Source organism: Phyllobates terribilis, unplaced genomic scaffold, assembly GCF_046119375.1.
Source record: "Phyllobates terribilis strain yellow unplaced genomic scaffold, ASM4611937v1 Scaffold_3__8_contigs__length_932513732, whole genome shotgun sequence".
Lineage (NCBI taxonomy): Eukaryota > Metazoa > Chordata > Amphibia > Anura > Dendrobatidae > Phyllobates > Phyllobates terribilis.
In genome coordinates, this window is record NW_027362763.1 from 420,216,182 (window position 1) to 420,234,765 (window position 18,584).

General features: G+C 38.3%; 1 protein-coding gene across 3 annotated transcripts in view; it reads left to right on the top strand.

Moving 5' to 3' along the window:
• CYB5R4 (cytochrome b5 reductase 4) overlaps positions 1-18,584 on the top strand; it is a 544,645-nt gene that overhangs the window by 286,459 nt on the left and 239,602 nt on the right. For 2 of the 3 annotated variants that reach the window (XM_073675649.1, XM_073675651.1), the window contains exons 8-9: positions 4,511-4,540; positions 9,516-9,555. In XM_073675649.1, coding sequence (XP_073531750.1) covers positions 4,511-4,540; positions 9,516-9,555 — 70 coding nt within the window. The remainder of the gene's footprint in view (positions 1-4,510; positions 4,541-9,515; positions 9,556-18,584) is intronic. The other variant, XM_073675652.1, reaches the window with a different exon arrangement.

An 18,584-nucleotide genomic window follows, 5' to 3' on the forward strand; every position in this document is an offset into this window, starting at 1 on the left:
CAGTACACGGGCTCCATTCTCAGAGTTACAGTCTGTACTTCATTTCTGGCAACAAGTACAGCACAGTAGTGAGGAGAGATCTTAAATGCCTGCATTTTCCTTAGGGGTAGAGTCTGCCCTGATCCCCTGTGTCCTTGCTTATATCAGTCCCAGGGCCCACTCATAGAGACGTGCTCCCTGTTTCAGTACCCACAGCAGGGCGATGCCTTGTCCCAAGGTTCCTTTCTCGCTGGACAGTACGCTTCCTGGACCTCTAAGCTTTTCTCTTGCAGGGTTCCCCACTTGCCCGTCATCCTGCTGCCTCTGTAACTAGATCCTTTTCCTCATGAGCCTGGTAGTTCCACACAAGGAACAATCTGTCTTCCCTCTTTCTGATTCTCTTTTAGACTGACTAAAATGGATCCCTTCTCCCAGAAATCCACAGAACTCCCTCCCACTATGGGCTGTACTTCTAATTAACCCTTAAACTGTCTTTGTGCCTGCTGCCTCTGTGTTACTAAGCAGATTTCACCTTTCACTTCCATTCTATACCAGAGTCAAAAGAAAGACCGTGACATCTTGTGGTCTCTGGTCAACACTGCAACCCACAGGGAAATGACCATTAAATACATAGCAGTAACATGCATGTAAAATACATTCAACCAACAGAAATATCAGAGGAGTGGGATGCCATCCTCACTACCCTCACACTATCAAAGCAACCTGGGCTTCCATAACACCTCAGCAGTGCCACAGGCTGATCGCCTCCATGCCATGCTGCATTGATGCAGTAATTGATGCAAAAGGAGCCCCGACCAAGTATTGAGTGCATTTACTGAACATACATTTCAGTAGGCCAACATTTCAGATTTTAAAAACATTTTTCAAGCTGTTGTTATAAAGTATTCTAATTTACTGAGATAATGACTTTTGTGTTTTCATTGGATTCTGGATTGCACTCGGTGACTCATGTTTATAGGTTCGTGGGAAAAAAAAATCGGACCACACTTGGATGACATCTGAGTACGGTCCGATTTTCACAGACAAACAAAATGGAGATTTTCTCCACATCCAAGAAAATCCGTTCATACTCTGATCAAAGTTTGATCAGAGTGTGATTAGAATATGATCAGAGCGATTTTCTCAAATGAGAGAAAAAGTGACCCTAGCCATACAAATACATAAAACATGGAAAAGAGCACAAGACTACAACCTACAAAGAAAGAACACAAGGGTATGTGAAGGAAAAAGTAGCAGAAAAACATAGTGATAAAATATTAGCTCAAGAAATTGATAGCAAATGTGAGTTGTCACTTTTCATTTTTGTATTCTTTTGAATACATTTCTTTATAAAAAAGAAAAGCATTAAATTGTTTTCTTTGGACTAAACATATGCCAAGGTAATGCACATTGTTGTAACATCTTTCAAGGTTACCTTTTTATTCTGGGCAATAGAGCAAGACTGCATGCTATTTTTTTACTCCAACAGAGTAAGCACAGTGAACATTTTTCTAGAATGTGAATGTGTCATACTTTGACAGGCATACATTTCTTTTTTAGATTACAAGTAATAAGACAATTTCATTTTGCTTTAAAGAGAACCTGTCAGTATGATTCTGTAATTTAAAGTAAAGACATGGCTGTGATGGCGCTGTAACACAGATTAATTTAATACCTTTGGTGAAGAAATACATTTTGTTGTTCTTATTTAATTACCAGTTTAAGTTTTCTGCTAATTAGATTTCGGTGCACAGGGGCCGGACTGAACACTGGGTCTTCTTCTCCCTGTCTGCGATTCTCCAGCCCCTCCGCCTTCCTCCGGTCTGTGAATGACCAGCTTCCTCTGTTTGAAGTCTCAGCGGTGACCTGTCATTCACAGACTGGAGGCAGCAGGCAGAGTGGCTGGGGAATCACAGGCAGAGAAGACCTAATGTACAGTCCAGCCCCTCTGCACCGAAATATAATTAACAGAAAACTTACTTAACTTCTTCACAATATATGAGGTACATGTACTTAGAATTTGTATTATGGCAAGAAGAAAGCAGCTAACAGTCTATTCAGTAGGACTATCAGCTGTGTATCCACCTGACTTCTGCACAACACAACTGATGGTCCCAACCCCACTTTTTTGTTAAGTATATATGTGTTAATTCATAGTTTTGATGCCTTCAGTGTGAATGTACAATTTTCATAGTCATGATAATGAGAAAAATCTTTAAATAAGAAGGTGTGTCCAAACTTTTGGTCTGTACTGTACGTCATATGTCATGTCCCTGACTTTGATGCGGGCTTGCACACCGAGCCCACATCTTTCCCAGCAGATGATGGATGATTTAATGAGCCATCATGTGTCTCTAACAGATACGGATAAAGCAGAGAGCCGCCCGCCACTATTAACATTTTAAATGCCAATGTCAATCTCTGACAGTGGGAGTTAACACACGCCGGCAGGGAAGCTCATCATTCCACGCGCCCATCGGCACACTTGAGATGTGATCGCGGGGTGCCGATGGGTTTCCATGACGCAGGTCTGCTGAAGACTTCCATGCTTGTCATGACTATTCGCCTGTGAAAGCCAGCCTATAGCTGGTGTTCATAGGAGATCATAATTTTGGCTATACATAGCAATTCGGTAGCACTACTATTTATGGCACAAGCAATCAGACGATCGCAGCTTCAAGTCCCCTGAAGGGACTATTAAATGCAGTGAAAAAAATAAGTTTTATTTTTAATAAAAAAAAAAACAAAAACCACAAGTTGAAATCACCCTCTTTTTTCCCTATTAAAAATGAAACAAAAACAAAAAATACACTTATTTGGTATTGCAGCAAAGCAATTTTTTTTTTATTAATTATATATTTCCAATTTTTTTTCACCACTTACACATTTTTATTTATGTTTTATATCTGCATACTTGCACTGACCTGGAAAATCATATTACCAGGTTAGTTTTTCCATATAGTGAACATGGTAAATAAAAAATGCACAAAAATAATGTGGAATTGCACTTTTTTTGCAATTTCAACACACTTGGTATTTTTTTCTTGCTTTCCCGCACACCACATGATAAATTAAATGGTGTCATTCAAAAGTAGAACTTGTCACGCAAATAACAAGTTCCCATATGGCTATGTTGACGGAAAAATAAAAAAGTTATGGCTCTTCGAAGAAGGAGACTAAAAAATGAAAGCGCAAAAAATAGCCATGTCATGAAGGGGTTATGTAACAACAAAGTGGATTTTTTCACCAAAGATATCAATTTAATTTGTGTTACAGCGACTTTACAGCCATATATGTACTTTACATTACAAAATCGTGCTGACAGGTTCTCTTTAAAGAGAATCAGTCACCAAGTTTTTTCTATCTAATCTGAGAACAGCATAAGATAGGGGCAGCTACCCTGGTACCAGCAATGTATTTTTTTACTGGCCTGCTAGTTGCAGTTTTTTTGTAAAATCACTGTTGTATCAGCAGGAGATTATCACTAGAGGACTACTTGGCCTGCTGTCTGGTAGTTCAACCACTACTTGTCTCTCTGTGCGAGTCAGTTGTAAGCTTCTCTGGATGTGGATGTTTAGCAATCCAAATTTTCCTGCAGTGCACTGGCTGATAGCACTGAAGTCAGCAAAACTCTCTTGAGTGACCTGCCCAGAATGGTGTGACTTCACCCAATATAGAAAGGTCTAAGAGTGGCAAGTTCTACATGTCCTTCTTCCTCAGGGATTGTTCCTCCTATCGACCTAGTAAGTATATATGGATGGGTGTTGCTCTAAGTGGCTGTTAACCAGTAGTATGCCATATCCAGTCCTCCACGAATCAGTTCATAAAAGCAAAAAGTTATATTTCGCTATTCAGTCCTGCTGGTTTTAGAGTATTAAGTTGGCATATCCATTAGCTTTCTGCCGTGGACATTTGGTGCAAATAATTGCCACCCTTCCATTGCTGCTGAACTATTTCTATCCGACAAAAAGAAGTAGGGTACCTCTATTTTGCCATTATGGACCTCTTCATAGTATTTAGATAGGGAATGGCCTATAAACCGTTTTTTATATTATAGGCATGTTCTTTGTGTCTGATGTGTGGAAACCTGTTTTAGTTCACTGCAACGCAGTTAAATACATAACTTGTTTTAACTTTTTATATTTGTAACTGCTTAGCTCCTCCTGCCTACACAATACTGCTTTTAGATAATGTGACAAGATTACAAAACATTGTAGGAAACGGTTTGCCCAGGTTCTGATTTCACATGATCAAAAAATTCCTATAAGCATAAAAATTTCTCTTAGATTTTTTGCATAATTATAGAAAGTCTCTCAAGTAAAATCTGTGTCTTCCTTGGTATGTTGAATGTGTACCCAGTTAGTTTCCTCCTACGTGCATTTATTTTTAGTTCTGTCTGTTATACTAATTATACAAATTTAATGAAAGCATGATGATAAGCACTGCACTGAGAAAATTATTATTTTATGTACTTCCCTTTGTCTTGGAAAAAGTCTGTGTAATTAGTTCTTATACTGTTTCTTTCTTCTAGAATTGAGCCACAGAATAGAGGACCTTGAAGGTAACTGATTTACTCCAATTGTAAAAGTGCACAAAATTGTAAATGAAATTCAGTTTGCACGTGAGCTTTTTAGGTTCCATATACACTTGTATGCCGATCAGCGATTGTTTTTCCAATTCCCTAGAGGCCGGATCTATCTGTATGGAGCAGGCTTTGGAGCAGAGCACGCACAATGCCATGGTTGCACACTATACCACTGTCAGTCTTTGACAGTGGCATCATTTAAAGTGCACCTGTCAGCAGGATTGTTCTCAGTAAACCACATACACTGTCAGGTGGGCGACAATACAATGGCTAAAATGATACCTTGGTTGATGAAATCCGTCCTGTGGTTCTTGTGTAATCTTTACTGTCAGTTTGGAGATAATGATATGCTCGTGCTCCGGGGCGGCCTTTAAGGGGATGCTCTGCTTACATATTCATTTGTATGCTCTTATGACAACTCACTGTGCCTTCACTAACCTGCCTCCTATTTTACATAACCCCGAACTACTAGATGCATTATGTTAAATAGGCAGGTCAGTGAACGATCAGTTAGCTGTCTTAAGAGCATACAGATGAATATGTAAGTGGAGCACCAGATAGAGCTCCCCCACAGGCCGCTCCGGAGCATGAGCATATCATTATATCCAAACTGACAGTAACGATTACACAGGAACCACAGGACGGATTTCATCAACCAAGGTATCCTTTTAATCCGTGTAACGGTGCCCGCCTGACAGTGTATGTTGTTTACTGAGCACAATCCTGCTGACAGGTGCGCTTCAAATAGTGTGAACGTTAGCGCATGCTCTCCGCGATGCGACAATAAGGGATCAATAGGTTGTCATGGCAGCCATCTTTGTTTCCTGTAAGTGTAAGGGCTCGCCCACACTAGCGTATAACAAGTGCCATTCAATGTTTTATGGGCTAGCACTTGGCCCGGTGTTATACTATGGGGCACTGCAGATAAGCAATTTTTTTTCTCATGCCAATTCGGCATGAGAAAACAATTGCAGCATGATGCGAGTGGCTCAGCAAATCGGACCACACGCACCCATACACGTATATGGGTGCGTGTAAAATGTCGGACTGCACTTGGATGTACATGTGCAGAGAAGATGGAGAAATTAAGTTCTCCATCATCTCCACACCTGTACTGCGATTCTTTCATGTGAGAGAATCGGATCACAGTAAGATGACACTCGGCTCAAACTCTGGTAAAGTTTGAGCCAAGTATCATTAGCATAATCGTCCAGATTCTCTAGCATGAGAGAATCTATGCAAGTGTGAGAAAACCCTAAGGTTGAGCTTCAGAAGAGAATGTAATTTTAGCTATATTCTGCAATACTATTGTATATTATAAAATATATATAAACAATAGGAGTTAATAGCCTGTTTAGACCTGCCGACTGCACTTCCTTGCACACAGAATGATCATTAATACAATCGTTCTATGTACGTAGAATACCATTGTCCTCAGCAACACATATCCGGTTTACACATGCCGATGGGATACCAAGAATGATAATTTTAAAGCAAGGTTAAAAGCTATTTCACCCAACTAACTAGTGTTTTGCTTGACAGCCTTTTTAGGCAGGCCAAAAATCGGGGAAATGAGAGTTCCTCTTAACACTCATTCCCGACTATCCTCCAGTGTTTGTCTTAATCAAGAAAGAAAAGTAAAACAAAGTTATGAAAATAGATAAGTAGCATGTCCTGATGCTGCCATGTTGAAGGACTTTCTTTGATGTCCGAGTTCATTAATAAGAGACAGCTTAGTTCCAGAAACCGTGCTGAGCTCTATCTAGTATAGCAGCTGTTAGTTTGCAATGCAAATTGCAACCCTTGGACTATAGTGGTTCTTTAAAAAGTTTGTGCATGTGAACTGCTTAGATGTGGTCTTGTTTTTATGCTTCGGATTATTGCTGCATGATATTATAAAACTTGAGCTTCAGGTCACAGACTATGACTAGACCTTCCCATTTCCAATTTTTTGGAAGAAAGTAAAGTTTATGGTTCTGTCATTTATTTCTAGTCACTTGGCCCTGAATGAACAGAGCTTTCTCACACCATCACATTATCACCATGTTTGAATTTTGGTAGGATGTTCTTATTGCAGAATGTTATGTTAGATTTACAAATAATGTAATCAGACCTATGTCCTCTAAAAAGTTGCTCATCTGTATACTGAACATTAATTGAGAAATGTTTGAGATCATAATGGTGTTTTTTGCCAAACCCTTTATTTTTCAGTTAGTTTATGCAGCCCGCCCATTATTGGCTTTTTTTTGTCAGGTCTCCCTCTAACAATGCAATTATGAATAATTTTATCCAAAGCAATTGATGGACTGCATTTTCTCAATAATAATCAATAACATTATGGTAATTGGTAGAATGACTAGCTAAGAAGACAATTACTTTTCACACAGAGCAACTTGGTCCTTCACTAAAGGAGCTTGTATAGAGAGATAGATTTCAAACATCTTAGTAAATTTTTCCCTGTACAATTAAATTAGTCAAAAGCTGAGGAAATATTATTATAAAGTTGGGAATTACTTTCTAACTTGTCCAGGCTTCAGCGTCGGGCTTTGCTTTCTCCATCTCCCTGGAGCTGGATCTTTCTGTAGTATTGCATGTCAGGTTACAATGGTAACAAAGTGCATACCTCTGATGTCATAATCCAAGGGCTTTTAAGACCGGCTCAGGCGGCTACTTACCACCTGAGTATTCAGCTAGCAAATGCACTCTGCTACCACATGCTGTCCAGAAGACTAGCCATACTTCGTGTTTGGTGCTACTACAGTCAAGGGTGCTTGATTGTATTCTCAACTCTGCTTTTTCCTGATTGCTATGCACACATACAAATTTCCTACAAGGTTCCTGATTGTCTACTCAGCTCTACTGTCCTCAAATGCTATCTGCGAATCTAGTTCTCCTACAACAAGGTACCTGCCTACCTTTCTCAGCGGATTTAAAGTCGTGTCCTCAAACTCTACTCTGCTGCATCAAGTTACGGGCCTTCCTATTCATCTTTGCTGATTCATTTTGCTGTCTGCACACTCTGCTCTGCTCTATGTAATTCTTCTAGCTCCTGCTTATCCACGTGCTGTCCTGACTATCCAGCACTACTGGTACTTGCTTTTCCATGTACTGTCCTGACTATCCAGCACTACTGGTACTTGCTGTTCCAAGTGCTGTCCAGCTGGTTCAGCTCCACTGCATTAAAGTCCCTGGTTTCTGCTTAGTGAATGCACCTCATCAGGGAGACCAGAATAAAAAACTCAGGCCATGTATTCCAAAGGGGCAGCAGCATCACCACCATTGCCATTGGATACTAAGGATGGAGATGCCACAGGTCTCGGAAATCGCGGCATTTTTTTAATTTTAGATTTTTTTTTCATTAGTTAAATAAAAAATAACCTATACATGTTTTGTATCTACAAACTGGTAATGACCTAGAGAATAATAATGGCAGGTCAGTTTTAGCATTCAGTGAACATGGAAAAAAATACTATTATGGAATTTCACTTTTTTTGCAATTTGAATGCACTTGGAATTTTTTTTTCCATTTTTCAGTATACTATATGGTAAAATCATCTGTGTCATTCAAAAGTACAACTCGTCCCACAAAAAACAAGCCCTCATATGGCCATATTGACGGAAAAATAAAAAATGTATGGCTCTGGTAAGAAGGAGAGCAAAAAACAAAAATGCGAAAAGGAAAAAACCCAAGGTGGTAAAGGGTTTAAAAAAAGCACAAAAAAAAACATTTTAATTGTTGTGCCCATCAATTTTTTTTCTCAACATTCAAAGTGTCCTATATTTAATCTTTGCCGTCCGGAGAAGCCTTGGCATGGGCTGCAACTTTATGATGCAATGATGATCTAATGATGCATTCTCTACCTTCCTTCTTGCCTGTCATCGATATAGTTCATAAAACGTAATCTTCATTATTGATTAGTCCATTAAATTGTTACTCATGTTGTCTGAATGTGAGCATCTCTGACGTGTTTCCGGCATTAACCACGCCTTTAGTCATAGGTTACCCATTAGAGCAAGGATACTTCTATTTAAAACCATAATTGACCAATCATGTGCAACCTGTATAAAAATATATCTTTGAATAATTATCTTATAAATATATTTTGCAACATCATTATGGATTAAGTATCTAATAAATATACAGTGCATCATTTTTAAAATTCATTCTGTTTGATGTTGATAATCAGAATCGTATACATATTTTTTTCTAATCTACTCCTCTTTCAGAACAGCTCACTTTTTCATTTCCATAGCAAGTTAAATTACTGAAGTTATTTTTATGTATGTGTATATATGTGCTTTGTTGCACCGGAATATGTATTATTGCCTTTGTTTATATTACAATATGTTCTGCAATGCTTTTTTTTTTAGTTTTTTTGTTGTACAACCTATATAGTGGACTTCACAAATAATATGGTTATACTTACTCCAACCATTATCTCAGAAGAACAAATTGAAGTTTTGGCCAGGGGCCTTAAAGAGGTATTCCCATCTCCAAGATCCTATCCCAATATGTTTGTAGGTGTAATAATAAGAATATTAGCAAATATCTCCAGCTAGAAATGTAGTATAGATTTTCTGTTTCGCTATGTCTCTTACCTTATGTGCAGGCATTGCAGGACCTTAGGTATTCATGGTTACAACCACTAGCAACTAGCTAACTGTCACTACATCAGTGGTCGTAACCATGGATACCTAAGGTCCTGCAATGCTCTGCACATGAGGAAAAAGACTTAGCGAATCAGAAAAAAATATACTACATTTCTAATTGTAGGTATTTGGTAATATTATTATTATTCCACATACAACATACTGGGATAGGAACTTGGGTATGGGAATACCCCTTTAATTTTGACCATGGCCAAAACTTTCACCTTTTTCAAACTCTACTTGATGTAAACAAATTTGCAAGAACATTAACAGTCAAGAAACCTTTTTTTTTTTTTTACAGAATCTGAACATGTACTGGAAAACTGGATAAATTTGTTCAGGTTAATGACAAAGAATTAACTGTCATTAGCAATTTACTGTTCCAGGAAAAGAATTATATGATTACATTAAATAATTTGGAGGAGGAAAATTGCGATAATGCAGCAATTGATGAAACACAGGTTAAATTTAAAGCCTCAAATCCTGCATACTACCCAACAAAATCTTGTTTTTCATTACTTGACATTCTTTAAATAATTGTTAAAAGAGAATTGAAAGTATTGCCTGATAAACCCAGTCATAAAAGTAATAATTTCTCATATTCATGCGAATGCAATCAGATCTCTTGAAAATGACAAAAATCTTATAATAAAAAAAATCTGTTATAACGGGATGTATAGTAATTATGAATAAGAATATTTCTTCCTCGCAAGTATACAATAATTTAGATAATAAAACACACAAATGAATAATATATAACCTAACAGAATAATGTAAACAAATATTACAAAACAAAAATTCCTAATGGAAGGTGAAAATATGGATGTTTTGCATAAAAAAGTAAAATAATTTTTAATGACAGAATATCCTATAATGCCAATTTTCCACGGATTTCCAAAAACGCACCAAGAGTGTTTTCCACCACCTCTACACCCAATTATCTTGGGGATCGGTTCTCTAAATGACAAATTGAGTTCCTGGGTAGACAACTATTTATACCTCCTAGTACAAAGAATTCCTTCACATAAGGACTAAAATGATATGAGATGAACATTACAGATTCCTAACTTGATGTAGTTGATCTGTATTCATGCATTCCACTTATTTTAGCCATAAAATCAATAGAATTTCACCTTAATAAAGATAGTGCTTAACTCCCCCCAATTCACAACCTTGGACGTATCCATACATCCAGGCTTGTAAGTACTTACCGACCTTGGACGTATGGATACGTCCAGGCAATTTTGCGCACACAGAAGCTGCATGCACGCAATCACTGCCGGGTGTTCAGCGATCCTGACAGCTGACACCTGGCATTCAATGCCAGGAGCAGTGCCCGCACCGCTTCCAGCAGTTTAACACGCTAAATCGATATAGATCGCAGTATTTTAAAGGTAGCCAGAGGGAGGGGGCTCCCTCTGTCCTCTGATCGGCGCTCCCACTTTGTCATCGCAGGAGCCCAATCTTTGCCATCGTGACCCAATGTCATCATGATGACATTGGGGTCACCTGGCTGTAGCAAGTTAGTTAGATCATGCGCCGTGAGATCAAAAAATGTCATGTGCCTGAAAATTGCACCAGTAAATACGCCAACTCGTCTCGCAAAAAATAAAATATGGAGAAATTATAGCTCTCAAATAAGACGATGCAAAAACTAGTTATTGCAAAAAAAAAGCGTCTTTTAGAGTTTGACAGCAACCAAACATAAAAACCCAATATAAATCTGATCTCTGTAATCGCACCGACCCGAAGAATAAAGTTGTCTAATCCCTTATACCACACGAGGAGCAGCATAAAAAATAAAATTAATCCTTCACCTGCTGTTGATTTCATTTCATTCCCAAAGATCACAGTAAGGCTCGGCGTACATTTATCCTGCGCTTTACGCTGAGCACTTACACTGGGGTTTCTGTGTAAATCTCTAAAATACATGATTTAGATGGAACTTCCAGCGGAAGTATCCCTATAATGAGGCACTGTGGACTTCGTCTGACCTGTGATCCGGTGGTATCCGTCTTTTTAAGCAGTGTCTCCAGAAGCATGAGCTGGCCATTACAATGTACTGATCACTACAACGGCAGTTTTTCAATTTTCACTCCTCAACATCCACTGATTTTTAGAAAACACTGATGGAGTCAAAATTGTCACAACACCTTTAAATAAATTCCCAGAGGGGTATAATTTCCAAAATGGGGTCTGATCTTCTAGCACTTAGGGGCTCTGTATATGAAGTCCGCAAACTATTCTAGGAAAATTTGTGCTCCAGGAGGTAAATAGCACTCCATCCCTCCCAAGTCTCACCATATGGCTAAGCAGTACTGTACAGCCACATATGGGGTATTGCTACTTTCAGCAAAAATTCTGGGACAAATTTTGGTGCCATTTTTACCCACTTCCCCATGTGAAAATGTAATTATTTTTTCTTCACAGCCCAATGGTATAAAATTCTGTGACACAGCCGTGGTGTCCATATGATCACTGCACCCCTAGATGAATGAAATGCGAGGTGTAGTTTGTAAAATGGGGTCACTTATGGTGGGTTCTGCTGCTCTGGCACCTCAGGGGCTCATCTAGTGGGTCATAGCACCTGCAAACATATCAGTAAAATCTGCACTATAATATGGCACTTCTTCCTTCTGAGCTTTGCACTGTGCCTCAAAAGTAGTTTTCGACCACATATGGGGTATCAGTGCACTCAGGAGAAATTGCACAATAAGTTTTGGGTCTATTTTATCCTGCTATCCTTGTGAAAATTAAAAAAATGTGGGGCTGAAACAGCATTTTTGTGGGAAAAATATGTATTTTATCATTTTCACAGATCAGTGTTGTAAAATTCTGTGAAGCACCTGGGGGTTCAAGGTGCTCATCACATGTCTAGATAAATTACTTAAGGAATGTACCTGGATGTGTGGTGAGCACCTTGAACCCCCAGGTGCTTCACAGAAGTTTATAACGTAGAGCCGTGAACATAAGGGAAATATGAGAAAATGGAACCCAAAATTTATTGTGCAATTTCTCTTGAGTACGCACATACCCAATATGTGGGGGGAAAGTAATGTTTGGGTGCACGGCAGGGCTCAGAATGGAAGGAGCGACGTTTTGGAAATCAGACTTTGATGGAATGGTGTGCGAGTGACATGTCGCATTTGGAGAGCCCAGGATGTGCCTAAACAATCAAAATCTCCCACAAGTGTCCCCATTTTAAAAACTAGACCTTTCAAGGGGTCTAGTTTCCAAACTTGGGTCACTTATGGGGGGTTTCCACTGTTTAGGCACAATAGGGGCTCTCCAAATGTGATGTGGCGTCGGCTCATTATTCAAGCAAATTTTACAACCAAAAAGTCAGTGGTTTTCCCCCTATATTTGGGGTATTGGCTTGCTCAGGAGAAATTGGACAACAAATTTTGGTGTCCATTTTTTCCTGTTGCCCTTGTAAAAATAAATAAATTGGGGTCTAAAGTTACATTTTTGTGAAAAAAAAGTTAAATGTTCATTGTTTTCTTTCAAATTTCAAATACAAAAAGTAATAAATAAAAATAAATAAAATTTCCCACATGTCTACTTTATATCAGCGCAATTTTTGAAACAAAATTTTTTTTTGTTAGAAAGATGTAAGGGTCAAAAATTGACCAGCGCTATTTAATTTTTCCAAAAAAATTTACTAAAAATTTTTATAGCGACCATATCACATTTGAAGTGACTTTGAGGAGCCTATATGAACAGAAAATACCCAAAAGTTACACCATTCTAAAATGTGCACAAAATGCTTAAAATCACATTCAAGAAGTTTATTAACCCTTCATGTGCTTCACAGTTAATGGATTGTGAAAGGAAAGGAAAATATTAACATTTTTAATTTTTTTCACAAACATTTTATTTTAGACCCCAATTTTTTTTTCACAAAGGTAACAGGAGAAAATGTACCCCAAAATTTGTTGTGCAATGTCTTCTGAGAATGCCAATACCCCATATGTGAGGGAAAACTACTGTTTGGGAGCATGGCAGGGCTCGGAAGGGAAGGCACACTGCTTGACATTTTTAATGCCAAATTAGCTGGCATCGAGAACGGATGCCATGTTGCATTTGGTAAGCCCCTGATGTGTCTAATCAGTGGAAAAAAAAACACAAGTGACCCCATTTTAGAAACTAGACCCCTCAGGGAATATATCTAGATGTGTGGTGGGCTCCTTGAACCCCCAGGGTCTTTTCAGAAATTTATAATGTTGAGCCGTGAAAATAAAAAATCAAATTTTTTCCACAAAAAATGTTCTTTTAACCCCAAATTTTGCATTTTTGTAAGGGTAACGGGAAAAAAATACACCATACAATTTGTTGAGCGATTTCTCCTATGTATGTCAATACCCAATATGTGAAGGAAAACTATTGTTTGGGCGCACAGCAGGGCTTGGAAGGAAGGCGTGCCATTTGACTGGAATAAGTAACGGACACCATGTTGCTTTTGGAGAGCCCCTGATGTACGTAAACAGTGGAAACACCCCACAAGTGACCCAATTTTGGAAACTAAACCCCTTAAAAAATGTATCTGGATGTGTGGTGAGTACCTTAAACACCCAGATGCTTCACAGAAGTTTATAATTTTGAACTGTGAAAATAAAAAATCAAATTTTTCCCACAAAACCTGTTCTTTTAGCCCCAATTTTTTTATTTTCACAAGAGTAACAGGAGAAATTGCACTATACATTTGTTGTGCAATTTCCCCTGTATACATTAATACCCCATATGTGGTCAAAAACTACTTTTGAGGCACAGTGCAAAGCTTAGAAGAGAAGAAGCACCATATTAGAGTTCAGATTTTGCTGTAGTGGCTTGAGGGTGCCATGTCACATTGGTAGAGCTCATGAGATGCCAGAACAGCAGAAATCCCCCCCCCCCATAAGTGACATCATTTTATAAACTACACCTCTCAATAAATTCATCCAGGAGTGCAGTCAGCCTATTGAGACCACATGTACCTCACAGAAATTTATACCATTGGGCGGTGAAGAAAAAAAAATTACATTTATGCCGCTAAAATGTTGTTTTAGCTCCAAAGTTTTCATTTTTATAAGGGCTAATAGGAAAAAATGGACCTCTGTTTGTTGTGCAATTTCTCCTAAGTATGCCAATACCCTACATGTATTCGGGAACTACTTTTGAGGCACAGTGCAAAACTAAGAAGGCAAGGATCTCCATTATTTAGTGCAGATTTTACTTTTATGGTTTGAGGGTGCCCTGAACCACTGGGAGAGCCCCTAACAGATGACAAACCTGAGTGGGGACTTGCTTTTTTGTGGATTGAGTTGAAGCTTTTATTGGGAACATTTTACATAACGTTTGGGATTGCATTTTTGCGGCTCTCTACGCTGAGCTCTTATATTGGGGTTTCCATCTAAAGCTACAAATAACATGATTTAGATGAAACCCCGATGGATCCATTCACTATAATAAGGCAGCAGAGTTACTCTGGACTCTGTCTGGCCTCTGTCCACATGTGTTAATTCATAGTTTTGATGCCTTCAGTGTGAATGTACAATTTTCAAAGTCATGAAAATACAGAAAAATCTTTAGATGAGAAGGTGTGTCCAAACTTTTGGTCTTTACTGTAAGTGTGAACCGAGTTTTACTGTGATCTTTGGAAGGCAGAATGAACAAATCAACAGCAGGTGAAGAATTGGTTTTATTTATTTTTTACGCCATTTCTCGTGCCGTAGAAGTGATTCAACGACTTTATTCTTCAGGTCGGTGCGATTACAGCGATACTAGATTTATATAGGTTTTTTACGTTTGATTGCTGTTGCACACTAAAAGATGCTTTTTTTGCAAAAACAATATTTTGCATCGCCAGATTTTGAGAGCTATAATTTTTCCATATTTCTGCTGTCAGAGTCATGTGGGAGCTATTTTTTTGCTGGACAAGTTTACATTTTTATTGGTATCATTTTAGGGCACATGACATTATTTGATCGCTTTTGATTTTGATTTTTGGGAGGCAGACTGAACAAAGACCTGCAATTAAGGACTTTGTTTTTTGGGATTTGTTTTTTATACCATTCCATGTCTGGTAAAATTGATAAGGCAGCTTTATTCTTCGGGTCAGTACGATTAAAACTATACCACATTTATATCATTGTTTTTATGTTTTGGTGCTTTTACATAGTAAAAACTGTTTTATAGAAAAAAATAATTATTTTTGCATCGCTTTATTTGAAAGCTATAACTTTTTTATTTTTCACCCGATGGAGCTGTGTGGGGCCCTGTTTTTTGTGGGACAAGATGACATTTTCAGCGATACCATTTTTATTTTTATTTACATTCGTCTTTGATTGCATTTTATTCTACTTTTTGTTCGGCGGTATGATGAAAAAGTATAGTTTTTGCCTCGTTTTTTTTTTTTACGGTGCTCACTGAAGGGGTTAACTAGTGGGACAGGGTTGTAGGTCGGGTCGTTCCGGATACCAAATATGTGTACTTTTTTTGCTTATTTTTTTTTTTCAATAAAATATTTATTTATGGGTACATTATATTTTATTTTTTTTATTTTTATTTTGTGATTTTTGAAAAAAATATTTTTATCCATACATCCAAGGTCTGCAAGTACTTCACAACCTGAACGTGTGGATATGTCTATGCTCGTGAAAGGGTTAAAAAGAAAAAATAAATAAATATTCATTCTCCTCGATCTTTCACAGATCCCATTCCAGTGCTTATCAGGTACTTTCTTTGCGGTCCTATCCTAGGCACACTGGATATGCCTGCTCAGCCAACCAGTTGCGGAGATGAATTACTGCTGTGGCTAGTGATTGGCTGAACCTTCATTTCTAACAATTTCCAATATGCTTAAAGTGAGATTCTTAAGTTTGGACATTATCCCCTATCCTTGGCACAGGAAATAGCTTCCCAATCGCTTGGTGACCCCTACTGATCCTGAGAAACGGTATGAATGGTCAATCATGTGCACTGCCGCTCCATGTATTCTTATGGGAGTGCCGAAGACCAGCCGAGCTCAGCACTCGGTTATCGCCGACAGTCCCGTTAAGAATGAATGTAGCAGCAGTGCCCTCTATCAACCACCATTCCATTCTACTAATACTCCAAATTATTTATTTATAAGACGCTCTCATCTCTGCAGTAGATCTCACCAAGCTTCAAACCGTTTGTATTTGAACCTTTTTCTGTAAATGATGTAGCATGATGTAATTTATGTATACATTATTTAAAGGGGTATTCCCATCTCCAAGATCATATCCCAATATGTAATACTGTAGGTATAATAATAATATTAGCAAATACCTCCAATTAGAAAAGTAGTATAGTTCTTCTGATAAGTGATGTAATTTACCCCACGTGGAAGGCAATGCAGTAGCTTAGTTATCAATAGTAACGTCAACTCATATAGTTACAGTTAGTTGTCAGTGGTTGTAATCATGGTACGTACAGTAGTGTTCAAAATAATAGAAGTGTGTTCAAAAACATGCGTTAAGCACAAAATCTTTATACTACGGTAGTTTTTATTTCCATGCATTGGGAACATTGCACACTGTTTTCTAATTCAAATCATGAAGAGAAATGTATATAATTTTTAACTACTTTACAGAAAATAACAAAAAATTAACATTGGACTGTTCTAAAAAATAGCAGTCTCTGCATTTGTCTTTACAAACTCACTATATGTACTCATTTTTTTGAGGATTTATTATTCCTGTGAATCACTAACCTAATATTTAGTTGTATACCAACAGTTTTTTAGAACTGCTTGACATCTATGTTGCATAGAGTCAACCAACTTCGGGCACCTGTCAACTGTTATTCCAGCCCAGGATGCTGTGACTACATGCTACAATTTTTGGCATTTGTTTGCTTTGCCTTAGAACACTAGTTCTTAACCTTGTTTGAGGTACCGAACCCACCAGTTTCAAATGCACATTCACCGAACCCTTCTTTAGTGATAAATCAAATATGATTTTTTTCCAAATTCAAGACATAGGTATATGTTTTTTTACTGGTACACAAAATCAACCGTGCATGAACATCACCTTGATCAAAGAACAAAACCAACACAGTGCATGAATTCACAACAAATTATATACCTGCAAATCAGTGTGACTTCTGCTGTTGTGTTTGAGAGACCAGTTCAGATATGCGTGGCTTCACCTTGGCAAGTGCTACTCTCATGTCATTTTCACAGCAAAGTCTGTTCCTTTTCTTTGTTTTTATGTCCAGCATCCTCGAAAAGGATTGTTCGCAGAGATATGTTGTAACAAATGGTAAAAAATTCCAGGGCTTTCTTAGCAATAATTGGGTACTTTTTCAACTGTCAGCACCAAAACGTTGAGAGTGTTGTTGTTCTGAAGAGTTGCTGTTGAACCTGGCTCTGCTGAATTTCAATGATTTCGTCGAGGTATTCATAATTGACATTTGCTGTCTCAACAGCAAACGTGAACGGCTGTCTCACCCTTGCTGGATATGACTCTCTTGTAGGGAAATATCCGTCGAGAGACTTTGCAAGCTCATCTAAGTGCATGGCAATTGTTTGCTTCAGTTCCATGGATACAGAAATGTCTCCGATTCCAGACACATCTTCGATCTTACTTACACAGTCGTCCAGAAGGGGAAAGTTTGCGAAGTTATTTTTCTCTGTTCGTCATTTCCATAACGGTAGTTTTTTTTGAAAAGCCTTCAGGTTTTCTTCTGCTTCCATGATGTTGACTCCACCACCCTGCATCTGCTGATTGAGATGATTTAGAGCTGCAAATATATCAGCCATGTACGCTAAAATGAGAATGAACTTAGGATTTTTGAAGCAATCTGCATGACAATGTTGGTGCTCTTGCAAAAACAGGGCTGATTCAGCACCTGTCCCCGGGATAACCACCGAACATTAGAATGGTACAGGAGTACCTCGAATTCAGAGCCTATTTCTTTACACAGCTCACTGAAGATGCGGTGCCTTAGAGCACTATTTCGCACATAGTTCACACATTCCACTACAGTTTTTAATACTTCTGCCATTTTTGGAGGCAAGGTTTTTGTTGCCAACGCATGCCTGTGCAGAATACAATGCGTAACAATGATGTGTGGTGCATCGGCTTTTACTAGCGCACGAAAACCAGACTTTCTTCCCAGCATGACTGGAGTTCCGTCCGTACAAACTGCAGAAACCATATCCCATGAAAGATTGTTGTCTCTGAGGAAGTCATCCACAAGCTTCTTCACATCGGCTGCCTAAGTTGTTGTTGTAAGAGGCTTACAAAATAAAAACTCTTCTTTTATCATGTTGTCTTTCACATAGCGCACGAAAACAGCAAGCTGGCTTAGATTAGCAATGTCTGTGGTCTCGTCGAGTTGAAGGCTGAATGTTGCCGGACTTGAA